General features: G+C 56.4%; 5 protein-coding genes, 1 long non-coding RNA gene and 1 other non-coding gene across 15 annotated transcripts in view; 5 read left to right on the top strand and 2 right to left on the bottom strand.

The window, feature by feature from the left end:
• The window catches only part of CPEB1 (cytoplasmic polyadenylation element binding protein 1), a 42,420-nt gene extending 40,600 nt beyond the window's left edge, over positions 1-1,820 (top strand). For 5 of the 6 annotated variants that reach the window (XM_056347617.1, XM_056347618.1, XM_056347619.1 and 2 more), the window contains one exon: positions 369-1,820. In XM_056347617.1, the coding sequence (XP_056203592.1) occupies positions 369-479 (111 nt within the window). In that variant the 3' untranslated portion in view covers positions 480-1,820. The remainder of the gene's footprint in view (positions 1-368) is intronic. The other variant, XM_056347622.1, reaches the window with a different exon arrangement.
• Positions 1,821-2,613: 793 nt separating this feature from the next.
• Positions 2,614-5,323, top strand: RPS17 (ribosomal protein S17). Its single transcript, XM_056344872.1, has 5 exons — positions 2,614-2,720; positions 2,922-3,073; positions 3,328-3,433; positions 4,614-4,679; positions 5,198-5,323. The coding sequence occupies exons 1-5, from the start codon at positions 2,718-2,720 to the stop codon at positions 5,276-5,278; spliced, it is 408 nt and encodes a 135-aa protein (XP_056200847.1). The 5' UTR covers positions 2,614-2,717; the 3' UTR covers positions 5,279-5,323.
• Positions 3,102-3,229, top strand: LOC130153313 (small nucleolar RNA SNORA71). The gene has a single exon (XR_008823318.1). It is a non-coding gene; the product is annotated as a small nucleolar RNA SNORA71 (small nucleolar RNA).
• Positions 5,324-5,524: 201 nt separating the features above from the next.
• Positions 5,525-11,465, bottom strand: TERB2 (telomere repeat binding bouquet formation protein 2). The gene is made up of 7 exons (XM_056344874.1): positions 11,402-11,465; positions 10,904-10,985; positions 9,278-9,422; positions 7,872-7,952; positions 7,287-7,372; positions 7,083-7,171; positions 5,525-6,846 (listed from the first exon to the last, which is right to left on the bottom strand). The coding sequence occupies exons 1-7, from the start codon at positions 11,463-11,465 to the stop codon at positions 6,701-6,703; spliced, it is 693 nt and encodes a 230-aa protein (XP_056200849.1). The 3' UTR covers positions 5,525-6,700.
• LOC130152047 (uncharacterized) lies at positions 6,840-13,070 on the top strand. Its single transcript, XR_008822863.1, has 6 exons — positions 6,840-6,974; positions 9,287-9,454; positions 9,552-9,665; positions 10,785-10,993; positions 12,397-12,564; positions 12,682-13,070. It is a non-coding gene; the product is annotated as an uncharacterized LOC130152047 (long non-coding RNA).
• Positions 13,071-15,466: 2,396 nt separating this feature from the next.
• B2M (beta-2-microglobulin) lies at positions 15,467-18,326 on the bottom strand. The gene is made up of 4 exons (XM_056344873.1): positions 18,217-18,326; positions 17,524-17,802; positions 16,935-16,969; positions 15,467-15,758 (listed from the first exon to the last, which is right to left on the bottom strand). The coding sequence occupies exons 1-3, from the start codon at positions 18,278-18,280 to the stop codon at positions 16,956-16,958; spliced, it is 357 nt and encodes a 118-aa protein (XP_056200848.1). The 5' UTR covers positions 18,281-18,326; the 3' UTR covers positions 15,467-15,758; positions 16,935-16,955.
• Positions 18,327-18,435: 109 nt separating this feature from the next.
• PATL2 (PAT1 homolog 2) lies at positions 18,436-26,592 on the top strand. Of its 4 annotated transcripts, XM_056344854.1 has the most exons (19): positions 20,261-20,432; positions 20,978-21,080; positions 21,255-21,571; positions 21,776-21,844; positions 21,955-22,020; positions 22,427-22,594; positions 22,709-22,792; positions 22,952-23,106; positions 23,240-23,323; positions 23,405-23,543; positions 23,664-23,784; positions 23,865-23,962; positions 24,327-24,371; positions 24,530-24,681; positions 24,931-25,090; positions 25,427-25,567; positions 25,658-25,755; positions 25,833-25,982; positions 26,215-26,592. In XM_056344854.1, the coding sequence occupies exons 1-19, from the start codon at positions 20,409-20,411 to the stop codon at positions 26,252-26,254; spliced, it is 2,214 nt and encodes a 737-aa protein (XP_056200829.1). In that variant the 5' UTR covers positions 20,261-20,408; the 3' UTR covers positions 26,255-26,592. The 4 variants fall into 4 exon arrangements, with proteins under 4 accessions (XP_056200826.1, XP_056200827.1, XP_056200828.1 ...); XM_056344851.1 differs by lacking the exons at positions 20,261-20,432; positions 25,427-25,567; positions 25,658-25,755; positions 25,833-25,982; positions 26,215-26,592 and adding exons at positions 18,436-18,957; positions 19,767-19,901 and having other exon boundaries at positions 24,931-25,306; XM_056344852.1 differs by lacking the exons at positions 20,261-20,432; positions 25,427-25,567; positions 25,658-25,755; positions 25,833-25,982; positions 26,215-26,592 and adding an exon at positions 18,436-18,957 and having other exon boundaries at positions 24,931-25,306.
• The last annotated feature ends 781 nt before the right edge of the window (positions 26,593-27,373 follow it).

The raw sequence follows: 27,373 nt of genomic DNA on the forward strand, positions 1-27,373 counted from the left end.
TTCCCGTGGAGCCTAGATGGAGGGTGAGCGGCACGCTCCGCTGGCAGCGGGGACACAGTGAGTGCTGGCAGAGCCTGGTTGCTGCCCCATCCCTGCCTGCAAGTGCCCCCCCCCGGTGCTGCTGCTGGCCTGTGCCTGCTTACGGGTTTTCAGATCTATCTAGAAGGGGCTGTGCTAGGAGCTGAGCAAAACCTGCCCTCCAGCAGCGTGCAGAATTCCCTCCCTGCACTTTGCAGATCAGCTGCACTGGCCTGGTCTGCAGCCCTGCGCAGGGAGGGGAGAGGATGGGGCTTTGCCAGCGGCCGCTGTCTGCTCACCTTGCCTCGAAGCCCCTGCCCCACGGTGCTGCCTCTCTGCTCTCCCTGCAGATCTGCTTCAAGTACTTCTGCCGCTCTTGCTGGCACTGGCAGCACTCCATGGAGGTCCTGCGTCACCACCGCCCGCTGATGCGCAACCAGAAGAACAGAGACTCCAGCTAAAGAGGTTGCCGAGGCTCGGAGGCTGCCGCAGGCACAGGAGAAAGTCCTTTTGTTAACCTGCCAAGTGGAGAGCGCACGAGCGTGCCTGCTGGTGCCAGACCCAGGCTGGGAACGCGCTTCCCGAGGACTAATGGGGAAAAAAAAAATCTTACATTCACGTTTGCACTTGCTGGTCTTTTTGTTTCTGCACTAATGCACAGTGAATTTTGTCGGGTTTTGTTTGGGGTTTTTTTGAGGGGGGGGAGCACCCCTCAAGCGATTCTGCAGTTCCCAGACTTTGGTTCCTAGTTTGCTGATGAGAAGCAAAAAAAAAAAGGGCCACGTGTTGAGAAGGTGTTTATGTAGATGCCTTCACCTAGGTTTTTTATTTATTAAAGGCGCTTTTTTACATTCCTTGCAATACTGATGGTAATAATGCAGGTCTCATTGGCTCCATTTTTTTGCAGTTGCCATACAGTGCCTTTCCATTCATTTAACCCCCATCTTCAGATGGCATAAAGAACTGAATGTTCAGCTGGTGTTTTTTACTGTAACAACAAGGAGACTTTGCTCTTCATTTAAACCAAATCATATTTCATATTTTACGCTCAAGGGTTTTTACCAGTTCCTTTTTACACTCTTAAACAGTTTTTAAGTCGTTTGAAACGAGAGATTTTTTTCTTTCCTGGCAGCTTTTAACATTATTGCAATTTGTGTCTGGGGGCTGCTGGTGGAAAGTTGTAAATCGAGGGGTTTGCAACAGGACAGGCTTTTTTTGGATTTGAAACTGGACCAGATAAACGATCTCTGAGCTGCTGTATATAGTTTTAAATAGTTTGTTGCACTTTTTTAAGTTGCACTTAAGGGGGGGTTGATAGAGGTTTTTAATCACAAAGTCACAGGACTTACTTTTCTTTTGTAACTAGCTAAAAAAGGGCTGCGTTTCGGTGGACAGATGAAGGTTCATAGGAGCCCTTTCTCTTAGAGGGGACAAGTACTTTTCCTTTCCTTTACGAAACGTATGGAGTAACAGTGCAGTCGATAGAAATGCTGCTGCTGGGATTTGAGAACTTTATTACTTTTTTGTTTTACTTTCCCCTCTATTGGAAGCTGTGTGCCAAAGAACCAGTGTCATAATTTCTCCCTCTTTTTTTTTTTTTTTTCCTGCTGAGCTGATGTTGCATTGTTGCATATCCCAGCTGCTCTTTGTGGGGTTTTGTGAAGCTGTGTGTGAAGTCTCTACCTCATTGTAGTATATGCAGGCAAGACTGCACTCTCCTACAGATGCGTGGAGTAAGCTGTGGTGTAGTTTTTGGCACATAATAAACACGTTGCAGCAAAAAAAAATAATCCTGACCTTCTTGTGCTCCTTGCCTGTGTGCTTTGTGTGAGAGCCTTGTGCCTGCTGCTGGCTGTGCTGTCTCTTAGCCTTAGTTCTTGGTGCTGCGACAGTGGGGAGAAGCTGGGATGTGGCCTGGCGGGGTGCTGGTGTGGGTGCTGCCGGTGGCCCAGCTGGAAGGCAGCGCTGTGCAGGGACATGTCTTTGCCCAGGGCCCCATGCAGGGGCCTGTAGAAGGGGAGCTGCAGCCTGAGCCTGGCTCCTACTTACAGCAGTGAGTTGGAGGTTAATTGGAGTGTCCTCTGGCTCCCGGTGCGTTCCCACCTGCTTGGTGGAGGTGGGTGGCCTGCTGGACTGTCCCACAGGGGAGAGGGACTCCAGGGGTCCCGCTGACAGCGTGTCAGAGGGCTGAGCAGGGCTTGGGGTGTAGTGGGGCTGCCTATGCTGGGTGCCCCGTGCTGCTGGAGGGCCAGCTGGAGCCCCTTCCCTCTCCTGCAGCGGCCACTCCTCGTGTTGCTGGGTGGGGTGATGCTCCGGTGGGCCGAGGCTCCCTCGTGGATGTGCTGAGTTCGAGGGGGCTATGTCTCTCCATCACAGCCTAGTGTGGAACCAACTGGTGCCTCCTGGGGCACCTGCTTTCCCCTGAGGTGCCCCCTTGGCTGCCGTGGGGAGCGGGGCGGTGCTGAGGCCGCTGCAGCCCGGGCCCGGCGCTGGACGCGGCCGCGGGGGCTCCGAGCCGGGCCCTGCGGCGGGCGCTGGGACCCGGGGCAGCGCGCGGAGCCCCGCCCCCTGGCGCCGAGCCCCTTCGGGCCGCTGCAGGCGCCCTCCGAGCCGCTGGGGGCGCTGCAGGCGCCGCGGGCTCCCGGCGGCCTTGCGCGCCTCCCGTCATCCTTTGCTCTCTCTCCGCGGCTGCCGCCGCCATGGTGAGTGATGCCGCTGCCGCCATCCGCCGCCATCCGCCGCCGGGGCTGCTCCGCCCGGGGCGTGGGGCGGCTGCCGGGAGCGGGGCGGGGAGCGGGGGCCGGGCGGGCCAGGGGAGGCCGTGGGGAGGGGGCTGGAGAGAGGGCCGGGGTGAGGCGGCCGGCGGGGCCTGAGCGCGGTCCCGCCGCCTCCCACCCGCCCAGGGACGCGTCCGGACGAAGACCGTGAAGAAGGCCGCCCGGGTCATCATCGAGAAGTACTACACCCGCCTGGGGAACGACTTCCACACCAACAAGCGGGTGTGCGAGGAGATCGCCATCATCCCCAGCAAGAAACTGCGCAACAAGATCGCGGGGTGAGGCGGGGTCAGGGGGTTCCTGCGAACCTGCATCCGAAAGTGATCGCGGCCCCGCCCGTGGCCCGGTCACCGATAGTGCAGGGAGAGGAGCCCGACCGCCTTCCCGTGCCGGGGGGGCCGCCCTCGCCCTCCGGGCCCTGTTGCGGTCGGACACTTGCCCAGCCCGGGGGACCCGGCCGCGCGGTTTGGGGAGGTGGGGGGAGGGGCTCTGGCAGCGGGGGGAGCCCTGGACGGCGCCGTGTCCCCCGCAGGTATGTCACCCACCTGATGAAGCGCATTCAGAGGGGACCCGTCCGAGGCATCTCCATCAAACTGCAGGAGGAGGAGAGGGAGCGGAGGGACAACTACGTCCCCGAGGTGAGGCTCTGGCTGCGCTCAGCGGCTTCGGCGCCTGTCGGTCCCGCCCGGGGGTGCCTCCGTTAGCGGCCCCTCCTCAGCCCGGGAGCCGGGGGGGCTGGGGTGGGTCGGGGCACCCCCTCCGAAGCTGCTGCCGGGGGTGGGAAGAGCAGTTCGGCACTGCTGCCGCTCAGCAGATGATCCCCGTCCTTGATTTTTCTGGCTTAAAAGGAGGGAAAAAAAATAACTGGATGGGATGCAGGTAGATATTTCGGAGTGACTTAAAGCCTGTTATTCAGCAGATGTCACTGAAGAGGGAGTTGGTAAAACCCCCTCTTGCCTTAAACCTGCATCCTTAGGGGGCTGGTGTCACCCGGAACAGGATTGTTAACAGCGCAGGGCGAGGAGCTCCCTGTGTTCAGTGGGTTCAATCCCGTCTCCACCAAACCCTGTAGCCTTCAGACACGGTGCATCTTGCCCCCCTTCCAGATCTCCCTGATCAGCTTCTGGTAGAGCTGCTGAAGGCAGGATGAGGTGGTGCTGGGGGGGGGGGGGGGGGGCTCGCCCCTGCAGGGACCCGGGGTGGGGAAGGTGCTGTAGCTGTTGACGCAGTGTTAGCTGAACCTGTGTTATTTGTGGATTCTTACAAAAATACTGGTGTAACGTAGCCTCTTGGGGAAGGAAGCATGTGGAGATAAAGTTTGGGGTCTGGAGAGGGCTGGAGGAGGTTGCTCAGGGATTCAAGAGCTGGAGGCCTCATGCATTGAGTGTGGGACAGCCCAGATGGTCACTCATCTGGCACTGTGGTGGTGGGGCTCCAGCCCTGGGGATTTACATCACAGGATGAGCGTGAGTGTTGGTGGTGACCACTAGGACTGGTGCTGCAGTTGTGAACCCAACCCAGCTTCTCTGGGCAGCTGTGGTGTGGAGCTGGTTTGGCCTTGGGTTCCCAGAGACTCGCTGTGGAACAGGCTCTGCTCCCTCTGCGGGGCCTGTGCTGCTGTGGGGCTTCTCACAATGTTTTGGCCAGAGGGCTGGGTGCCAGTGGGGTCCTCCTGACTCGTTCTGTTGCTGGAGCCCTTCCCCGCAGTGGGATCTTGTTTGCGGTGGGACAGGACTGTGTTTTGGGGACAGCCTGGTGGCAGCAGGGATGTGGCTGTGGGGCCTCCTCAAACTGTGTCTCTCTCTCCTTTGTCCCCAGGTCTCTGCTCTTGACCAGGAGATCATCGAAGTGGACCCAGACACCAAGGAAATGCTGAAGCTCCTGGTAAGTGGCCCCAGCTGTCCCCAGCCTGGGCAGCAGTCCTGCAGCCCCGAGGGGCTCTGGTGTCGGCTGAAGGCTTTGGCACTCTGGGCACATGGAGGGGGTCCCTGTGCCCTGCAACCTGCAGGTGAATTCATCCCCATAGGGCTCTTGGGAGGGGAGCAGCATGGTGGCTTTGCCTGGGACCCTGCTGGCAGGGCAGGTGTGCTCCTTGCCCTCCCCTCCTCCTGCAGCACCCTAGGGTGCTGACCCAGGGGCCGCCCTCTTGGCTCGCTGGGTGGGGGTGAGTGTGGGTTCATCCATAAAAAGTTCAGATTCCCTCACCAGTGAGCCAGTCTCTGGAGTGGGGTGGTCGTCTCCCCTCTTACTGGGCATGCAAGTGCATCCTTCATGCTACCACAGCCTGTTCACGCTTCCCACTCCTCTCTGGCGGAATCTGCTGCCACCATCAGCGGGGTCAGGCGCAGATGGTGGGCAGGGTAGTCGAGTTCGACTGATTCCAATCCCTCACTGTTTTCCAGGACTTCGGCAGCCTGTCCAACCTGCAGGTGACACAGCCCACCGTAGGGATGAACTTCAAAACGCCCCGAGGAGCGCTCTGAGTCGGTCGCTGTATTGTCACTTTCCCAATAAACGTGAGGAATCCATCTCGGCCTGCCTGGTCTTTGGAAGCCTGTGTCTGCAGGGTTGAGGGAGGGCTGGTTCCTTGGGGTGCTGTGTCCAAAACACAGGTGTCCAAGGCTTCAGTGGCTGAGGAGGAGTCAACACCTCTGTATTTGCTGGCATACTTTTGGGTTCTTTTCTGGCTGTTTGGGGTATTGGGTGCAAAGCTGTTACTTTAGAGGCTCTCCTGCTCTGGGCAGAGGGAGAGGATGACCATGGTGGCTCCTTGGGGCTTGCTGGAGCTCCCTACCCTTAGCACCTCCTGGGTTTGCCTGCACCTCCTCAGAGCACACCGCTCAGGGCACCTGCTGTGCCAGAATAAAAGTTGCTTTTTGTAACCACGTTGGTCGCTTTGACATGCTTAAGTGGAAAAGTTTTGTTGCTGGTTTTTGTTGTGTGAGGGGAGCGCACTGGGCTGGGCAGGGTGCTGTGCTTGAGGGTGAAGCCCAGTGGAGATGGGCACTGGTGAGGCTTGTGCTGTCCCTTCCCCACAAGGTGCTCCATCCAGCAATTTCCCCAGGGTGCAACTGGTGTGAAGAGCTGTGGGGTTCACCCCCCAAAGCTCCTGCCCTGTGCAGGGGCTCTGCTTGGAGGCAGAGACCTGCAGGTCCCTGCCGTGGCCGTTGGCGTCACCTGGCACCAGGCCTTGGCAGGGGCAGGCAGCACTCTGGGACACCCAGCGGGGCAAGGTCCCTGGGCTTCCCCTCCCTGCCTGGTGGGTTTTGCTTAGGGGGGCTCTGGGGCCCTGCGCTCAAAACTTTGGCAGACCCCGGAGCTCCATGTGCGCCCTGCCTCTTCTGCCAGCCCCACAATGGCTCCCACTGGTGAGCGTGTGCCACGGGTGGCTGTGGCTGTGCCATGGGGTGACTTCTCCCTGCGGGGAGCCCTCAGTGTGTCCCTCCGAGGAAAACTAGTGTTTGCATTCACATCTTAAAACTGCCAGTACAAATAAAAAGGCAAAGGGTGTTCTGGGGACAAATGTCTATAAGTTTGCTGTGAAATTTGTTTTAAAGTGTTATTTAAAGAAGAAAATGTTTACAGAAAATGTAGTCAGGTATTTAAATATACATCAGATGCACTGAGCTGCACTCAGGATCAGCCAAGCAGGGATAATTTATAAATCCCCTGTGTATCATGGAGATTTAACTCAGAATTTGCAGCTTCATACCACCTATCTCTTCATTGTCTAGCTAAAACATGGGGAGAATGCAGAGTGACAGGCAAAATGACCATCAACCTGCAGAAGGGAGCGAGCAAGGAGGCATCCCAGCACCTCAACTATGGGATTGAATTTCCAGACACAACCAATAGCTCTCTGGCAGCTCTTAAGTAAGTTTTTGATGTGAACAGCCACCTGTCACTTACAATTTTCTCTTCATTCTAGTCTTCACATCGGAATAAATGTTGATTTCGTTCTGAATCCAATACACCGTGTAGCCGGAGGTGCCAGGAATGAAATCGTGGAGCTCTCCAACGTATTTCTTCATGTCATGAGCAGAGGCATAGCCTGTGAGGGGAAAGCGTGGGTCTCACCAGGGGAGCTGCCTGCTTCTCTGACACAACAAAGACAATGGAAAATGAGAGTGCGGAGGGAAAGGGAGTGATTCCAGGCACACTGTCAGGATTTCCACTGCTGTAAGTACTGGGAGAAGGTGAGGAGCACGCGGGGGGTCCCTCTTTCACCCGTGGTTGCTTTCAAGCATATTTTCCACTCCTTAAAAATCTACCAATGCCGAATGTTACCTGTCACCATGTTATTCATCGGGTATTCCTGGAGGGCACGGTATGGAAATTCCCCCTGGACTGCTGCTGCGAAGCCTGTTCCTTCTCCACTGCTGTATTGGGAGGGTGGGGGGAGATCCATATGTTATTTCCTATGTGTTGGGGATCTCTTGAAATCTGGGGGGCGTGTCCAACCAAATCCTACCACTGAGGGCAGGAAAATACCTTTCGGCCAGGTCTAGCATATCCTCCTCTACTTCCTCACAGCTGTTCCTCGCTGCCTCTGGTTCGTCCGTCAGATCTTCATTGGGCTGCAAGTATCAACACAGTTGAGTTAAAATTGTGCCCTGGGTACCCTGAGATAGTACCTGGGTAGTCTGAGAGAGTGGTATTTTCAGGACTTGTGATTTCAAGCGTAATTTACATATTACATAATGAAATTTTGGATTTAATTAATTTTCACTGTACAAAACGAGAGCACCGAGAAGTTGCTCTGAGCAGACAGCAGGCAGTGTTTTGGAGTTACATGAGGAAGGAAAATGCCACACAAAAGGGCTGAGCTCAAACTGCAGCAATTGGCATCCCCAGAAGGATGTGCTGGGGAGACCAGACATCTGTCTGGTTGAGGGAGCAATCCCTCCTGCATGTCCCCTTGGGATGTCGCACTGGGAAGGACACACAGTGCAGCAAGCAGAGGGAGGCTTGATCCCATGTTTGGGCTGAGGGTCTGGGATGAAAACCAAGTTCCCTGAAGTTCATACAAGGATATTTTTTAAAACTGTTCTTCCTGTAGTATAAATCTCTCCTTACCTGTTCTGCAAGTGAATCACCCACCTGCTCCCAAATAAAACTACCAATTTTCCTTCTGATTTCTGCCAAAAACAAAAAAACAAATGACTGTGAGAGCATCAGATAATGAGACGGTGCAGCTGTCACTGCCTGTGCAAGCCCCCACCTCTTGCAGGTGCTAGCGAGGGCGCTCAGGAGCCCTGGCAGGAGCGCACAGCACCTCACTGCTCGCTAACGCCATCCGGGTGAGACCAGTGGCGAGTGGTGTCCCTCAGGGGTCCGTACTGGGACCAGTATTATTTAACATCTTTGTCAGGCAACATGGACAGTGGGATCAAAGGCACCCTCAGCAAGTCTGCTGACACCACCAACCTGAGTGGTGCAGGCAACACGCTGGAGGGACAGGGTGCCGTCCAGAGGGACCTCGACAGGTTTGAGAGGTGAGACTGTGCGCACCCCATGAAGTTCAACAAGGCCAAGTGCAAGGTCCTCCACATGGGTCGCGGCAGTCCCAGCCACAAGGACAGGCTGGGCAGGGAATGGATCGGGAGCAGCCCTGAAGAGAAGGGATTGGGGGTGCTGGTGGAGGAGAAGCTCAGCGTGGCCCAGCCATGCGCGCTTGCAGCCCAGAAAGCCAACTGAGCCCTGGGCTGTGTCACCAGCGGCATGGCTGGTGGGCTAAGGGAGGGGGCTCTGCCCCTCTGCCCTGCTCTGGTGAGACCCCCCCCAGCGGCGCTGCCTCTGGCTCTGGGACCCCCAGCATAAGAAGGACACGGAGCTGTTGGAGCGAGCCCAGAGGAGGCCACGGAGATGCTCAGAGGGCCGGAGCCCCTCTGCTATGGAAACAGGCTGAGAAAGATGGAGCTGTTCAGCCTGGAGAAGGGAAGGCTCCAGGAGACCTTCCAGCACCCAAAGGGGCCGACAGGAAAGCTGGAGGCGGGAGGGGGGCAGGCTGTGTGCAAGGGCCTCAGTGACAGGACAAAGGGGAACAACTAAGCTGGAAGAGGGTACATTTCAATTGGGTATTAGGAAGAAATCCTTCCCTGTGAGGGCGGGAAGGTGGTGGCACAGGCTGCCCGGAGAGGCTGTGGGTGCCCCATCCCTGGCAGTGCCCAAGGCCAGGCTGGACGGGGCTGGGGGCAGCCTGGGCTGGGGGGGGTGTCCCTGCCCCTGGCACGGGTGGGACTGGGTGATCTTTAAGGTCCCTGCCAACCCAAACCACTCCATGGTTCTATGTTAATAGATAGAGAATGTAATAGATGGAGCATCCTCTGCCGGCAGGGAGGAAGAACCATTCCCAGCAGAAGGAAATTCCCTCCACCTAGAACAGAAGTAACTGGAGGTTCTGGTTTGCACCACGAAAAGGCTGTGCTCATGGGGGAACCCCCAGGGGAGCAAAACCCTGATGGGCTTTTTTCACCCTGACCTTCTTGCAGGCAGGCGGGTGGCAGGACAAAGTGGCCCAGAACCACCAATGGGTTTGGTCCCACGCTGGTGTTCCCCCACGCAGAGAGGTAACGAGAGTGAAAGACCGTAGCTCTGTCCTCCAAGTAATCAAGGCTCTCATATATTCTGGAAAAGAAAAAGGCAGCTGGTTTCCAAAGGTAAAAGGGGAAAAATAAACAAACAAACAAACAAACAAACACATTTCAGAGGGATATTGTCATTCAAACTAACCTGCTCCAATATTTTTGCCAAAAGCACCTAATTTTCTGTAGTTGTCTAACTATGAGACTCTACCAGCAACACCCCGTTGCAGTCCCAGCTGCCAGCACCTCGTGAAGACCAGCCTGGAGGAAGGACGCCAGGGACCAGGTAAACATATTTTTAGCAACTAAATGGCACTGCTTCACACTCTGCTCTCAAGATGAGACTGGTTCTTTGGAAGGGGGAAAATGTGTTTTTTATTTATTCTTTACCCTTCTGGTCCCTGCTCAGGCTCATGGCGCAGTCCCCAAACAGCAATGGCACTACAGCTAAGCAAGAAAGGGTGGGTGGAGGATGTTCAAGCACTCGCTGTGCTCCTTAGAGGGGAATTAAATGTTGTTTACTAGGTTTAAGGGTATGAGTAATGATTATATTTTCCCAAAAAAATAATCTGAATATATCTGAATATATATGTATATATTAAAAAAAATTATATGTAATTCCCCTTGGGGGAACAACCAACCCAGTCCAGTGGGATGTTGTGGCAGAAAGAAGGTCATTACTTTGGGTCTCATGGGATTCCCCTCCTGCAGCTAGAGTGGGTGGCTGAAGGATTACAAAAATCTAAGCCAGTTTTAAGCGATCGTGTTAAAAAAAAAGCTGTTTGGTCCAGCCTAGCAAGGCCTGCTGCAGAGCACTGCAAGAAAACATTGCAGTTCCCTTTCACATAAATATATGCACATGAAATTGAATATATAGAAATATTCACTAGCTGGAGGGAGACCCTGAATAGCCTTTCCTTGTATTTGTACAAATGTTGTTGAGCTCTCTGACTTTTTTATATTAAGCAAGCAGAGGCAAAATAGCAATTCAGCCCTTTGCCAGCCATTTTTACCCCCGTGCTTGCTTTCAGAGTTAACTCACACTGGCTTTTTAGCACCTGGTTCTTTCCTTGAGAATGCTGTTGCCTCTGATTTAGACCCCCCTGAGTTTCCCAGTAGATCAATTCAAAGGCAGCAAGAAAACCAGCACAATTAGTTTAATTTACACTAGAGTTAAGCCAACCTAACATATGGATGGTTTTTTGCAGCTGTTTTCTGGTTTGGCTAGCTACAGTTAGCATGGGTGTGAGTTTTCAGACCCCACTAAGCAGTAAAACCCCAGCAGACCTGCACCAAGCACTTTAAAACTACCACCCTGACTTTTAAAGGATGCTGGCATCTATTTAATACTTTAAATACATTAAAACTGTTATCTATGCCTTCATTGGTTTTTTGCTCTCTACAGATATTGTGTGGACAGGGCTCAATGTGAGCGTCAAACAGGGCTGCAGGCATTTCCCTAGCAAGGAGGGTGCTGCTGGCGTGGGAGTGACATGGAGGGGACAGCTGGGGGACACAGCCCACCTGCAGGTGTCTGGGTGGGTGGCATCGCTGCTGAAGAGGTAGTCGGCATCCCGCCAGTGGGTGAACGCCCCACCACCAGCCGCTGCGAGGGTGAGAGGGGGATGATGGGGAAAGTGGGGACCCATTGGGCAGCCTGGGATGGGGACAGCTGCCCAGGCTGGTTGTGGGGCCACAGGGCTGCACTCCAGAATGGGAGCTGTGATGAGCCTGCCATGGCTGTGGGTCTCCCACTGCCCCGTTGAGGAGGACTCTGGCCTTGTCCTCAGCGTGGGGGCACTGTGGCCTGCCCTGGCACTGGAGGGACCTGCCAAGCCCATGCTCTGCCCTGCTCTGGGGTGTCGGGCCATGCCCCCCCTGCTCAGCCCCACTGAGGGGTGACGGGGCCATGCTGCCACTGCTCAGCCCCACTGAGGGGTGACAAAGCTGTGCCCCCTGCCCTGCCCCACCGAGGGCCTGTGTCAGCTCCACACCCCCGGGGCTCACCCCGGGACCCCTCACCCCACAGCTCCCGCGGGCGTGGGCTGACGCTTTGTGAGAACCAGGCGCGGTGGCCCCGGAACATCGGGAAGCAGCGGCGGGAGGAGGAGATGCCCTGAGGGGCGGCGGGCGGGTGCTGAGGGGCGGTGGCGGGAAGCCCGAGGGGCGGCGGCGGGCGCTGAGGGGCGGCGGCGGGAGCTGAGGGGCGGCGGCGGGCGCTGAGGGGCGGTGGCGGGAAGCCCGAGGGGCGGCGGCGGGCGCTGAGGGGCGGGTGGCGGGAAGCCCGAGGGGCGGCGGCGGGCGCTGAGGGGCGGCGGCGGGCGCTGAGGGGCGGTGGCGGGCGCTGAGGGGCGGTGGCGGGAAGCCCGAGGGGCGGCGGCGGGCGCTGAGGGGCGGTGGCGGGAAGCCCGAGGGGCGGCGGCGGGCGCTGAGGGGCGGCGGCGGGCGCTGAGGGGCGGTGGCGGGCGCTGAGGGGCGGTGGCGGGAAGCCCGAGGGGCGGCGGCGGGCGCTGAGGGGCGGCGGCGGGCGCTGAGGGGCGGCGGCGGGCGCTGAGGGGCGGTGGCGGGAAGCCCGAGGGGCGGCGGCGGGCGCTGAGGGGCGGCGGCGGGCGCTGAGGGGCGGCGGCGGGAAGCCCGAGGGGCGGCGGCGGGCGCTGAGGGGCGGCGGCGGGCGCTGAGGGGCGGCGGCGGGCGCTGAGGGGCGGCGGCGGGCGCTGAGGGGCGGTGGCGGGAAGACCGAGGGGCGGCGGCGGGCGCTGAGGAGAAGCCCCGAGGGGCGGCCGGCGTTTCCAGGCTGGCCGCGCCCCCCCGAGTCGTTCAGGCACCGGCCGGCGAAGTCGCGCAGATACCGAGCGGCCCCTCAGGCCCCCCCGGCCCCTGCTGCGCCAGCCCGTGCTTGCCCGCGCCCCGCGGAACGCCCCGCAATGGCGACGGGCGGCTGCGCCGGGACCTCAGCGCCAGCGTCCGGGCCGTGCGGGTGCTCAGCTGCCTCTAGAACCCGCCGCGGCTCCCACCAGCTTGTGTCATCCCTGGAAAGGGGACGGGACGAGCCATGGAGCAGGCGGCACCCGCGGCTGGCTTGCCCAAGGGAAGGCGCTGGCAGAGCCGAGCAGCCGCCGCTGGCCTGGATCCTCCTTGCTCCTGTCGGCACCACCTCCTGAATCTCTTCCAGCTTCTGCAGAAAGGTGAGGCGAAAGCCCTCGTACCGTGACCACCTTCACTGCCCAGCCCCAACCCCTTCCCTCTGCCCCATGGGGGGAACGAGCTCCCCTGGAGATGTTCTGTAGGTTTTTTCTCAGTAGGTGATGGCAGAAGAGGAGGTACAGAGAAGAAAGCAGCATGTCCTTGCCCAGATTGCATGTTACCCCATGCCGTCTGCTGCATCAGAGCCTGCAGCTGCCCACCAGACCCCATCCCCTTCAGATGGTGCATGCTTTGTGCTGCGGAGGGAAGAAGCCATCCTGCCAGACAGCATGTTATCACTGAACCTGGTGAATACGGAGCAAGCCCAGCCCAGCAGGGCACACGGGTGAGAGACAGCCACGTGAGGGCTCAAGCTGGTCTCCTCTGTGCTTGGACTTTCTGCACATCCCAGGGGAAAGATTTGCTAGTGCATATACTTAAGCAAAGCTGAATATGCCCTACGAGGTCATAAGGTGTCAGCAGTACTGAAAAGTGATACTGAAAAGCCCCTGGCCTTTGATTCTTACTCATTTTTAATTAAGTTTTTACACAAGCTGAAGAATTAGTTCTGCTTGCACTTGCCTTCCCACGAAGGACTTGGTAATGCTGGCAAATTAAAGGAGAAAAAGGTAAGCAGAGATGTTAGGCCACACTTAACTGCTGTGTGGTGCATGTAAGCCAGCTTAGTTGAGCTGAAATGGGCCAGCCTGTGTCAACCAGCCAGGACTAGTGTGGGGCTGTGCAGCCTTCCTCTTGCAGTAGGAAGAATGAATGTTCTGGCAAAACCATGCTGTGGCTATCCACCTTTACCCACCTCCCTGTGAGTTGCTTGCTGGAGAATGAGCACATGGCAAATGCATTCCCACAGAGCTGGAGCTGTGGGGGCAGAGCCAGGACTGGATGTGCCAGGACTCTTTCACTTGGTTCCACTTCTGTTGGAATACGCCTGTATTCAGCCATGTGTCTCAAACAATTTCCCCCTCCTCTTGCACCCATTCCTTCAGCTTTTCTTCTTGCCCCACAGGAACTGGTGAAGCTTTAAAAGCTCCAAAGAGACATGATATTGAAGAAATTGGTCTTCAAAAAAGTTCTCTTAGAGAGAGAGTTACTCTCCTAAAACCACTTGTATTTGATTGACTTAGGAAATAGTTTGCTTGTAGCAAAATTGCTTGTATTTCATAAAACACAAATGAGGCTTGCTTCATGCTTGTCAAGATATCCCTTAACTCCTCCATCCCCTGGGAAGTTTTGCTGAAAAGCCAGCAGCAACAGTGCAGCTACCCCTTGGGTACCTTCGGACTCCCCAAGCTGCACCCCAAGGATGCCTGATAAAACAGAGAAGGTTTTTCTAGGTACAGTCCTGAAATTCAGATGTTAATCAAAATTAGCCAGCCTCTGGGATTGTCATGCATTGTTCTCCCCCAGAGGGGGGATTTTTGAGTAAGCCATCAAAATACTTCCTAAGTTAAACCACAAAAACCCCACAGATGTAATCAGGGCAAAGACTTCCCTGGTGTGGGAAGTAAGTTTGCTTTGGAGAGGTGGTTGTCTCATTTTGCCTGTGCCACAGTGTCTTCAGCTTCTGCAGCTGACTCCACTCACATCCTAATTGGGATGAAACTTTTCTGTTGATGTGATGCACCCAGCCATTACTCTGGGTATAGTAAAGAGCATCTGGGATGCTCTTGGGTATAGTAAAGGCAAAGCCGAGGTGGTGGTAGGCACTTTGGTGGCTCTTTGTGATCCAGAGGAGGTGGCCAGGATGTGGCCTTGGGCTCTCACAGCAGGCTGTGCTGCTCTGCTGGGGTTTCTGGAGAAACCCAAACCTTTTCCTCCCTCCCAGACCATCTTCTGCCACAGAAGGACCGCTGCTGGGGCCAGTGCGGTCCCTGGCTGGTCTCCAGAGCATGGCTGGTGTTGCAGGGTGAGCTGTGTGGTGGCTTTGCTGTCCCATGCAGGCTGATAAGTGTTTGGCATGACCACCCAGCAGTGACCTTCCCACCTCTCCTGTTTGAATGCTCCTCTGATGAGCACAAAGGGATTCCCATAACCAGTCCCTTCACCTCAACAACCTCTGACCTGGGTGTTGGAACAGCAACAGTTTGGATTTTCCTAATCCTTAACAGAAAATGTAGCTATACTGGGAAAAGCTGTGAAACAAGCAAGAGATTCCTCAAAATCTCAGGTGCATGCTCTGCAACATCAGTCACAACAAATCTTAATATATTTAAGAGACATAAAATAGATCACACCCATTGGGTTGCCAGGAATCCTTGTTCACATGAGATCCGCACAGATTAGATCCTCCTTGATCCAACACTCATCAAGCAACCACACCAATTTCTTCATAAAATACAAGTGGGCTGAGGGAATTCTACAAAGTAGCACCATTTTTGGGAAGTGCTATCAAACCCCCAAGGTACAGGGAAGGCTGGCCCCCAACAGGGCTTCCCAGTGGGGTCAGCCACTTGCAGAAGAGAAAACCAGAAACGAAAGTAACTGACAGGCCTATCTGCTTCCCTCAGCCCAGTTTTACACCACATACCGCCAAGCAGTGTCAGCTGCCTCCTCCTTGAAGCAGGCACCAGAGTCTGCTCCACCACCCCTTTTCCTCTCACCCAGCTTTAAGATGAGATCTCATGTCCCCAAGGTTACTTTCTCCCTTTTATCCCTGTGCCTTCCCTTCAGAGCCACCCAGGAGCCTGCGGCCATGCAGATCCCACCCAAACCTTTAATTTTTTTTGTTTGGTTAGGTGGTTTTTTATGTTACAGAGAAGTGTTCCTGCATCTTCATAGCAGGGTAAAGAAAGTGCAGCTGAGTGCAGTGCCACCACGGTCCTGATTCACCCTCAAGCCAGCAGCCATAAAACCTCATAAAATAAGCTCATCATAGGACTCTGAAGAAACATTTTAAGGACTGAAGTTCTCCTATTTTATTTAGATAAAAATCCTGTAAAATTCAGGCATCAAAGAGTTACAATGGCTCTTCAGCTATAAATATCCACATTAGTGATTATGTGGCTAAAAGACTCAGTTTACATACCCCTTGGGGTGAATGGCATTTTAATGATAAGCATTTAATAAAGAAGGATTTCTGCACTGAAAATAATTGCTCATCATCATATCCGCAAGCGTGATGCGAAGAAGTGACAGAAGCTCAAGAAGATTCTTACTTGCAAGGCAGAATTTTTCAGACCTGCGTGGGGGAAGAGGAGACTGACATCAGTCACTCTGTTCACACATTCAGGTAATTATTTTAGGAAAATAAAAGTTTTACACAAAGGAATTCCAACTGCAGAGTCCCAGCTGCCAGGCAGGCAGACCCACCTTCCAATTACCTTTAGACAAAAATCCTGCAGAAACAGTTTTTCCATCCCCTCCTTGGTGGGGATTCAGGGTTCAACAAGGAATCCTCTGCCAAAGCAATCCCTGTTCTCCACCCCAAACACCAGCTGCATAGATATTCTCCTTCTGTCCTGCTCTCAGCTCCTCCACCCCAGCTCAGTAAATCCCTGTCTTTTCCCAAGAAGAAACACCCACAGCAGTTTTTCTGATTTACAAAGTTTGACTCACAGTATTGTCTTCAGTCTAAAAGCCTTTGATAATTACCTTCTGGTCCACTGTGAGTGGCATATCAAGTAAGGTCTTGCCAAGGCTTGTCCTGAGTGCTGTTAATAATTATCCAGCCTCTACTAGGGTACATAACTACAGCGTTTCAACCAGCATCACAACTGTCAGGTAGGCTACATACCTTTAGTTTTCCTTTCCCTATCAAGGGTTATACTGATAATTGCCCAATTGATAAATCTAGATCAGTTATGCCGAGACAGTTTGAAGAACCCAGAGCCCTCAGACAATGAGGCTGAATAAAACCAAGGCTGCTTCTGGTTTGGCAGCAAGGCACTGATTTGCGCCTTGTACATCCCACATTACTAAGCCACCATGCCGCCTGCTGCAGGATTAGCCAGCTGCCTCCCCCAGGTCATGGGGATTTCCAGGCACAGCAACCTCCTCCCCACCAGACAGGAGATGGCACCAAAAGGTCTGGAGAAGCACTGCAGGACACATGACAACCCTGAACAATATCTGGCAGACACACCAAAGCCATGTAGGAAAGTTTTGCTTCAAAGGGCTTTCTTTGGAGCAAAGGAGACTCTTGTGAGTAAGGTAAGGCTGAGGACTGGCCAAAATAGCAGGTAGAAAGGGTGGGGGAACAGCCCTGCTGCTCATCAGTGGCAACACTGTTGGGTTTTTTTTGGGGTGGTTGCTTTTGTTCCTCAGCTGTACAAGCTACAGACTCCCCCTGGCCCCAAGACAGAAAGGGGTCCATGTTCCCTTTATCAGCACAGCATAGAGCACCAGCGCCACTCACCATGATTATCCCAGACACAGCTTAGAAGTCTGCATCTGCAAGGAAGAAGGGCAGAGCATTAGGCTTCAGGGCAAGCAGCACCCCCTCTCACCACAAGCCCACCCCTGCCAGAAACAGCCCTAGCGCAGTAGCCAGAGCTGCCCTTGCTTGGCAGTATTTTTGCTATAGCAGGCTGGGTCACCACCATCAGTCCCCACTACTATATCCTTCTTTATATTTACCAAATACAGAACCAAAAATCACCGTATCACCCATCTCTTTCTCAGCAAATTCACCCAGAAGGATGTTAGAGTGCTCCACTCAGAGTTGTCAGACACAGCACAACTGAATACCTACGGATAATACCAAGGGAAGTCTTCCCAGCCTGCTACTAACCAATGATTTCACAGGTATGTATACAGACCCTTTTCAGCAGCCCAGCTGCTGCAATTAACCAAGCTCATTTTACATCTATAACACAAGACCTTCAAAATCCACCCCATTATAGCACCCTGTTTCCTAAGAAGGGGAAGAGACGCTGTGGATATAACCGAGCTGTGGCTTCTGCACATGAACAGTGGCAAAGCTTGAAGAGGAAGGGACACGATACCCCATCGGAAAGACTGCGGCTCTGGGAAGGCAGAATGGGCCACCCTGCAAACGTAGATGTCGCCCTTCCTGGGGGTGAACGTCACATATGCCAGGCGCTGGAAATACCACTTGTCATTGAAGGACATGTCTGTGTACTTCACGTTGCTCATGGGCTCCCCGTTCTTGAAAAAGGAGATGTTGATCTTTGGAGGGTGAAAACCACTCACAAAACAGTTGAGGGTGTTTTCCTCCCCATCTACACCATGGTTGCGTGAGTACACCTCCACCTTCGGCGCCTCTGGAGAGGAGGAGGAGACAACAGTGAGAAGCAGGGCTGCAGATGGCACCCGCCCGCCCGGACACGGTAACAGACGCCAGCCCCCCCCCACCCCTCCTAGGCTCACATCGCCAACAGGCCCCTCACCGCCTCCCTCGCGGCACCTACCGCCCCCTAACCCCTACCGGCATCAGGGCCTCAACGCCCCCCCCCCCCCCAGTACCGAGCCCTCACAGCACCTGCCCCCAGGCCAACCTGTACCGGTACCCGGGCCCTCACTGCGCCCCGCACCCCCATACGCAGTTGCCCACCGACACCCCCGGTAAGCGGTCCCGGAGCCTTCACTACACCCACCCCCATCACCAACCCGTATCGATATCGGGGTTCTTAACGCGCCCCCCGCCCCCGCCCCATCACGCCGCCCCGGGCACTCGCCATCCGCCTGCCCCAGGCCGAGCAGCGCGGCCAGCAGCAGCAGCAGCGCAGCCCCAGCCGCCATCCCGCCGGCCGCACCCCGCGCACATTGGTCCGCCTCGCTCGCGCGCCGCCTTTTATAGCCCCTGTCGCGCTCAGCCAATGGCGGCGCGGCGCTGCCCGCGCGTCATCGGTCTCCAGGCGGAGCGGCAGCGCGGAGGTTGCGCGACCCGTGCTTTCAGTTTCGGGCTGAGGCATCGCCCGGGGCCCGGTTACCCCGGGGCGGGGGGGGGCTGCCGGCACGGCCGGCCCCTCAGGGGTTGAGGCAGCAGAAGCGTGAGGCGGCCCGGGCGCCAGCCGGGCCTGGGTGACGACTCCCCTGGGCTGGATACCCGCGGTCAGGAGCCCCTGCGGGAGCAAGTCATGGCGCAGCGGCTACAAGGTGCTTTCCTGACTCCGGTCCCTCCACAAAACGGGGGTAAAACCCACCTCTTGCGGAGGATGTTGCAGCCTGGACCGGCATCACCCTGGTAGGCAACACTGGCACGGTCTGGCCACCCTTCTTTCTGAGCCTTGGTTTGCTCTCTTTCGAAGCCTGGGCCAGAGCACCTCAGTTCAGTGGCCACAGGCTGATGGGTTGATTGTTGTGCAAGCACAGCATGGGCTGCCCAGCGTCAAACACAAGAACCTGAAGGTCAAAGAACTAGGGTTTCTGGTGTCTCCCCTAGAAAAGGCGTGAGAACCGAAGCCTGGCTAAGCTAGGTAAGGCTCCAAGTGGCCCTGAAACGCTGCTTGGAGAAGTACAGCAGCTTTGAATAGCAGCATTAAGAAAACTAAGGTTAAAAATGGAAGATGAGCTGTTATTAAAAAACACATAGGTATTTTTATATGCCTAGGAGTTTGTCTGCTTATGGTCCTACATGTCATGGTACTGCTTACCTTTAATTGCTGTTTCAGACTAGGAAGCAGATATGTGTGTATGGTCTTCTATCTAGCTGTGTAAGGATTAAAAAGTTAAAAAACTAAAGGAAAGAAAGAAAAGCCACTAACAGTGGGAATAAAAGAGCAGTATCACAGAAATTCTCTAACACTGGGCATCTTTAAGGCTTATCTTCTTAATACATCACATTTAAAAACCTAACTTAAGTCAATAAATTACAAAGAATATCCCCCTCCCAAAGGCAGCCAGTAGATCAGCAGAGACTGAGCAAAGGAAAAAAAACTGCAAATACTTCTTATCAATCTCCCTTGGGCCAGCTCAGACCAGCTCTTGCTGCATTTGTGAGCTGCCCAGCCAGCAGTGCCAGCAGCCATGCAGCTACTGCTGAGTGGACTTGCTGATAGATAAGGGGATGCAGCTGGTGCCAGAGACTTGAGATCCTTGGTAAGGCTCTGGCAGCAATAAGCCCAAACTGCTATGTTCACAGCTGAGCTGGTACCGGGAGTCACCGCCTTGAGCCTGACTCACAAGCTAGTCTGGCTCTGCTCAGGTGAGTGACCCCCTTGGCAGAGGCTTAATTACACAAATACTGATTGTAGCACATGGATCCTTTATTTGTGCTGACACCCAGGCTCTGCTGTTTGGGACCGGGAACCCTGGAGAGGACTCTGCCTGAACCAGCAACGCCTCACAGGCTTTCCCTGTAAAGAGAAGCTGAACTACGAGCTTCTTCTGTGGGATGTTTCTAAAAGGTTACAATGGTTTGGTTAGAACAGCCGAATCTTCCTCTTTCAGGGCAGAGAAAAATATTTCAGGGGTGGGTGAGGTCTGACGCGGCTGGGGTGCTCCCAGCACTCGAGGCGAGGGCAGCACGCCGTGCTTCGCTGGACACAGAGATTTACAGCGTCCTCGCCTCAGTTTTCTCCCGTGCTGCCAGATCTCCGAGCCGCGCTTCCAGCCAGCGCTGGCACCGTGGCGGCTGCAGGGGAGCGAGGGCTGCGGGTTCCTGCGCCCCGCCGGGCACCGCCCGACACCCGCTGCGGCAGGCGGGGCCCCCGCGCCGCACCCCAGCGCCCCGCCCGGCCGAGGGGCGGGGCTTGGCCGAGGGGCGGGGCGCCGCGGCCGCGCGCGGCTCAGCTGGGCGCCGCCATGCTGTACGGCAGGCGCATGCGTGGCGGCGCAATGCCGCCGGAGTGGCGGCGGACCGTAAAAGGCGGCGGCGGGGGCAGTCCGGCCCTGTAGAAGGACGCGGGCGGGCGGGCGGTGCCGCGGGATGGCGGAGGGCGGCGAGCCGTTTGTGAGTGCCCGCCCTGCTCTGCCCGGGCACGCTGCTCCGTCCCTGGGGCTGCCTCCCCTCCTGCTTCCCTGGGCCACGCCCCCTTCTCCTCGGTGCCGGTTCCCCCGGGGCTGCCTCTCCCCGGAGCGGTCGGTACGGGAGAAGACACTGCTCTGGAGGTCCTGGTGGGGTGCCCTTCCTTGCCTTGTGCTTGGGTGCTGGTCATGCCCCGGTAGTGGGGTGTTAACTCTGAAGCCTAATGGTGTCCCTCAGCACCAGCCATGCTTGGCATCCCCTTGCGCTGGCCAGGGTCACCTCCGGGCAGCCACCACCATGGTCCTGGCAGGCTTCGGTGGGCTCCTACCCTGCACTGAGCCAGTGGGTTCTGCCCTTGCTGGCAGTGCTGGTGGCTCCCACTTTTCCTTTCCCAGCTGTGGAGCAGTTGTGAGCCCTGGGTGCTATCTGGCCCCACCAGTGGGGTGGGGAGGAGATTGGGTGCCCCCTACTTAAGGAGCATGTTAGGGTTACTTCTCCCTTAGTGGGGACCCTGCTGCTTTCCACTCTAGATTCTCAAGGACTACCTGCTGGTGGAAGATGCACCTCTGCTACAGGAGATGGCTGAGGATGATGAAGAGCTCAACATGTGCAATGAGATGACTTTTGGGCTAGGTAAGAGTCCCAGTGTTGGGGAGATTGGCCAGCACCTAAGGGGGTGAGGAGGATGGAGGTGGGTGAGTGAAGAAGGTGTTCTGTCTGGTGAGGATCTGGGTTGGGAGCAGGGACCCCAGTGGGCACTGCCCAGGCTCTCACCCACCCTGATGTGCTCTCCTTCCCCTCTCCAAGACCATGACTCCACTGAGGAGGGCACCGCAAAACCCCTGATGTCTCTGGAGGTGAGCCCTGTGTTGAAGGAAGAGGTGGCAGAGGAGACTGGGGAAAAGCTTGAGCCTGGAGTAGCTGAGCAGCTGGAGGAGCTGGGAGAGCCCCAGGAGGAAGGTGGGATGGAGCTGGATGCTGAGCAGATCTGCTCTGAGTTGGAGGAAGAGGAGGAGGAGCTGGGGACTGAGGAACAGGAGGAAGACCAGGAGCCCTATGAGGAGCCCAACAACTTGGGAGACCCGGCGGTGATGAAAGCTGTACAGAGCAAACCTACGCTGGAGGTGATGTGTGAGCGGAGAGGGAGGGGACCTACGCCTGGTCAGCAGGCGGAGGGGCTGGTGGGACCCTGCTGCTTCCCCTTCCATCCTCACACCTGCCAGCCCTGCCCCATGGAGGCACCAGGGGGTAGCTTGGTCCCTGCCTAGGGGAAAAAGACCTGCCCCGCAGGGCTGAGTATGTGCCTGTAACTACTTCTTTGCTTACAGAGCCAGGACTCAGCGGTGCTGGACAGCAAGATTGGTACTTGCTGGGCAGAGTTTGGCAAAGAGGATATGGTAAAAATGTTCCCTCCCATCTAGTGACAAGGCTGAGTGGCCCCTGCAGTGTCCCCTGCCCCTCTTCTCCTGTCTTCCTTCCCTGCACTGACCATCTCCCTGTCTTCTAGCTGGCGGTGGATCCTGCAGTATGGGGTTCCTGCCCTGGTAGCATCCCACCCCACCACGTGCTGGAGGTGGGTACTCCCAGCCGGGCCCTCAGGGAGCAGCCGAGGGCTCCCTGGTACCCTGGGCCAAGGGTCATGCAGGTGATTTGCAGTGACCAGGGGACATCCAAACCCTCATCATGGGTCTGGAGGTGTATGGCTATGTCTCTTGGGTGCCAAGGCTCTGGGCAGAGGCGCTCACCCTAAGCAGAATCTGGGTTTGAAGGCAAAGCTGTTGAGTTTGGGGGGACTGGGACCCCCATGCCAGGTGTCCCCATGGGTCCCCTGGTGTTGCATGCTGCCAGGATGGGAGCCTGGCGGGTGCGTGGTCTGATTGAGCAATGACTGAAGATTTTGGTGAGCTGCCTGCAGCTGGTGGAGCTAAACTGGTTCCAGCTGGGCCCCATTACCACCTCCTGCTGCATCCTCCCTGCAGGATAAAGCCATCCTCCAGGTCCTGGAGAGGCCCCCACCATCCACCAATGTGGCCCATGACTTCCTCGGCTCCCCCATGCAGAGGAGCTACAGGGGATCTCCCCGGCTCAAGCACCCTGACTTAAGACTGATGTCTCCCAAGTCCTTCCCCCAGCGCTTTCTCCAGCAGGTAACAGGTTTTGGGGGGCTCTTGCATCCCCTCTTTCTCTGCCCTCCCCTCCCCAGAGGTGCAGCCTTGAGGACAGGCTTGTCCCAGCAACACCTCCCATCTCCTGCCCTGCAGCAGTCACCTCTGATACCTCTCTCCCCGTGCTCCCCTCGGCCCTTCACGCTGGCTCGCAGACCTCTGCTTTTTGCTTCTAACCAGGTAACACATCAGGCTATGACCACTCTGAGGGTGGCCCTGGAGCGGCAGTGAATGGGGACAGTGCCTCCCCAAAGCTATGCTACCTGGGGCAGACTCTGCAGCTCTGGACCCTCAGAGGGGAAGGCTCAGACACTTGATCGCTTCTCTTTCCCTCTCCAGACCACAGGGTATGCTCCTCCAACGCCTTTCCGGCCCATGTCACCTAACATCAGCAGCCCGCCACGGTCTCTTGCCATGCACTTCGGTCCCATGTCTCCCTCTTTGGACCCTGCTCTCTTCCTCAGTCCATCAGCCAGCAGCCAGCTGAACCTCAGGTAGCAGGATTGCAAGTGGAGTGCCTGGGTGGGACTGGGGGAGCCCCACAAAGCAGCTGGGGGGTGTCTCCCCTCTGGGGACGGCTCTAGTGTGGGCGCTGAGCCCCCTGACCCTGTCCGGTCTCCTTTGCAGCACACCCAGCCATATGACCCAGCTGCACCCTCAGCACCAGCGGATCCTGACCCAGCGGCAACAGCAAGACGAGCAGGCGCAGAGGTAAGGGGCTCCTTGGGGAGCTGCGGGGTGCTGGGAAGGCTCTGGGCAGTCACAGCAGGTGGCAATCTTCTCCTGTGCTAGTATCTCTCCCAAGAACCTGTGGTCTCCTAAAGTGGACCCTTATGCTGGGCTGATGACCTCCAAGGAGAAGGACTGGGTTGTCAAGGTGGAGATGATCCAACTGCAGAGTGAGAACATGGATGATGACTACTACTACCAGGTGAGTTCTCACCAGCAGCACTGGTGGCTTATTCTCCTCAGGGTTGGGACTTCATCTCTGTGGGAGCTTTAGGTGCCAGGGTTGTGGTTCCTCCTCTGCTGGCTATGCCTGTTGTTACAGACGTACTACCACCGTCTGGAGCACAGGCAGACAGAGGAGGAGCTGTTTGGCGGGCGCAACAAGCAGGAGCCCCCCAAGCTGGTCACGCCATTCATCCAGAAAGTGGAGATGTATGACTCTGGTGAGGAGCTGGCGTGGGCGGCTGGCAGCTGGGCAAGTGGTTGTGGGACGTGGTCTCATTGTATCCAATCTCTCTTCTAGTGGTGCGCATTGCGGGCTCACTGGGCCAGGTTGCAGTGTCCACCTGCTACAGCCCTCGCCGGGCCATCGATGCTGTGCACCATGCCCTTGTGGAAGAGGTAGGTGAGGAGAAGTGGAGCTGGTTGGCTGGGGGATGCTGCTCCAAGCTTTCCCTGGGCCCTGGAGCAGCTTTAGCTGGAGCTTTAGGCGCTGCTGTGACTGCGCATGGGTGCTGCCCCAAGTCACAGGATGGGGCACACAGTTGGAGCAGGTGTCACCTTAGTGATGGCATCTTGTCCCCAGTGAATGGATGGGATGCACCTCTGGGCAGTTGGAGCTGGCCACAGCCTCCCTGTGGGATTGCTCAGTATCCTGAAGCCACCTCTGATCACCCTTGGGATCACCTGGCCCAGTGCTCTGCTGCTGGTGGTGGTGTCAGGTGCTGGTTGTAACTGTTGTGCCTTCCTTTCTTGCCTCCTGAAGGCTGCAGGGAGCCAACGGCTTCGGGCGCTGCACAGGATTGAGAAGGTGAGTGAGCCACAAATCAGGGTCAGGTGGGATGGTGCAGATGCTTGGGTTTCATCCAAAGAGCTCTCTGAGGGGACACCTACCTGGGTAGGAATCTTGGACAACCAGTTGGTACAAGATGCTCCAAGCTGCCCCCTTACCCTGTGCCATTTCTCCAGCTCTTTGTGCAGCTGCTGGAAGTGGAGGAGGCACAGCGGAAGATGTCCCTGGGCTTGGAGGAGCAGCAGCAGCCCTCCTGTCAGGAGCAGAAAAGCCAAGAAGTGGAGCATATCTACCAAGCTTTGAAAATCAGGGCTTGCAGCAGTGAAGAGTGAGTTTGCACTCTGGGGAGAGGGGAGCAGGCAGCATGTTCTGGTCCTTATGGGGCTTGGGTGGTCATGGATGAGTAGTTCTAGGTGATGGGGAGGGTTGGATCTTGTCCTCAGTGTGTCACTGTGTGGCCTGTGCTGACCCTGCCCATGAGCCCCATCCTCCACCAGAACAGATGCTGGTACTGTCCAGATGGACAGAGATGCTACAGGTCCCTTGGGATCTGTGCCAATGGAGCCTTTATCCTCAGGGAGGCAGAGGATGAATTCCTGCAACTCCTGTGTGTGCGGAAAGGCAAGAAGCTCACAGCCAGGCTGCTGCCCCACCTGAGCCGGGAGCAAGCAGAGAAGATCCTGCTGACCATCACCCACCACCTGCCTTTCCTCATGAAGAAGGATATGTTGGACGAGGCAAGTACCTCCAGCCAGGGCAGGGCCATCCCAGACCGCTTCCTTCCCCCATCTGCTCTTGCTGGGGTGCACCCTGGGTGGGTAATGGGGGAGGGGGGCCTGTCTTGCTGGGTCCCAGCATGGCCAGGCAGCTGGTGAGGGTGATATGAGACAGGAGACTTTCTTTCCCTCGGGAGGAGGAGAAGGGCCTCCAGGAGGGGTTCAAGCAGTCCTGGTGGCACTTCCCACTGGAGGTGTGTGCAATGTTGGCCTCTGCCCCCCAGGTGCTGGGATGGGGCTGTGGCCATGACAGGTCAAACGGTCTCAGATTCCTGCTCTCCCCTCTGCCCTGCCCAGTCTCTTCCCCTGCTCTACAGCCCGTTGAACGAGGTGGTGGGCAGGATGACCTTCAGCAAACTCATCAAGATCCTGCAGGAGATGACCAGGCCTCTCCATGAGTCCCCTGAGCTCCCCCTTGCCATGGCCTTGAAGAACCAGGTACAGGGCCCTGAGGAGGGCAGAGCCTTGTGGCATTCCTGGGGTGCCACTGCTGCCAGCCATGATGCTCCTCCTTGTGCCTCCCTGCAGTTTGGGATCTCCTTGCTCTACTCTCTGCTGAGCCATGGCGAGAGGCTGCTGTCTTCCGATGTGCCGCTGGAGCCATGCAGTGGGGACTTTGAGACATGGTGAGGGACTGTGTGAGCAGTGGGATATGGGGTTCAGTGGCTGGTGGGGAGCTCACCCTTTGCATCGATGCCCCCAGGACAGACACAGTGTTCCTGGTTGCCCGGGAGCTGTCACAAGTGCCTAAGGCCTTGCTGGTGGAACCTCTCTTCTTGCCCAGCAACCTTCTCTCGCTCTTCTGCCGCTACCTGGACAAGCAGACTGTCCACCACCTGGAAGCCAAGATGGAGTGAGTACTGCCTAGCACTGCTCTCTGCCTCTCCTGGGGATCCTCCAGGAGAAGAGCAGTGGACAACACTGGTCTCCCTGCTGCTGTCCCCTTGGACAAGAATCTACAAACTTCTACCGGCCTGAGCTGATGCCTGTGGCTTTGCTACTGCTTTTTTGGGGGCAAGTCAGCATCAGCTGCTGGCAGTGCAAGTGTGACGGCCTGATGCTTCAACCTCATACTTTCCCTGCAGGTGCTCCCCGCTGCCATCGGAGGCTGCCATGCCATGCTGAGCCCCGGGAGCTGGGGATGGGAGCAGGGGTCAGTGGTGCCAGGAACAGGCAGGGCCCAATGCTGTGACTTTGAGTTTCAAAGTAAACATTTACCCTGGTGCAGGGCACTGTGGGTGAACCGGGCACTGGCAGGGCTGGCGCTCAAAGTCTGATGCTGACCTGCCTCGGTGCCTGGGAGCACAACACGGGGAGGCGGGTAATTTATTTTGGCCTTGCACCCAGCAGCGGTGAGCGCTGGATTACAGTGGGTGTTGAGGCAGGGTCTGCACAGGGGCGCTGGGAGCACCTGGGGGTAAGTGACTTTGTCTACAGCACTTGAAATAAAATAAAAGTGATTAATGAGCTCCTCTGGCTCCTGCAGGCAGTTTCTGCTGTAAGCACAGGGGTCCTGGAGGCATCACTTTGGCATGGAGACCCCTGATCAGGGGATGGTGGGGATCTGAGTGTGCAGGAAAGGGGAAGGAGGAGCAGGGAGGGATGTGCAGAGGACAGAGAAGGAGGATAAAGGGGCATGGAGGAGAAGGCAATGTGCTCAGAAGGGAGCAGAGGGAATCAGAGGATCAATGTGGTTGGGGACAGAGGGGAACTGAGCCCCCCAAGGGGGAGGAATGGGCCAGAAGAAAAGGGATGTGGTGGGGAAGATGGGGTCAGAGCTTTCCCTGAGGGTGAGGAAAGATCTGTGTATGCAGGAGGATGCATCTGGGTGCAGATGGGAAGGATATGGGGCATCTTAAACATAGGCGGGTGGGTAATAAAGCACCTCTTCTCTCTGCTGAGCTCTCAAAGTCAAATTAGTCTAAAGGCTTGTAGAAATGGTTGTGATGGGAGTACCTTGAAGAATCTTTCTTGGGGAATTTTAACTGACCATGACTACCACAAGCTGACCCTCACTTCTGCATTATTAGGGCTGAGGTGGGTGCCAGAGTGCAATGTCTGGTCTCATTGTAGAAATCTTTGTGGCTCCTGCCTGGCTCTGTGGTGGGATTTCCCCTAATCCTAAGGGACATCTGAGCCTAGGCCACCTAAGTCCATCCAGAGGTCTGAACTTGATGCCCAAAGCTTGCGGTACATTCAAACAAGGCTTGTGCCAGAAAATTGTCTCTTCCTCAGGCTGGTAGC

This window comes from Falco biarmicus, chromosome 7, assembly GCF_023638135.1.
Source record: "Falco biarmicus isolate bFalBia1 chromosome 7, bFalBia1.pri, whole genome shotgun sequence".
Lineage (NCBI taxonomy): Eukaryota > Metazoa > Chordata > Aves > Falconiformes > Falconidae > Falco > Falco biarmicus.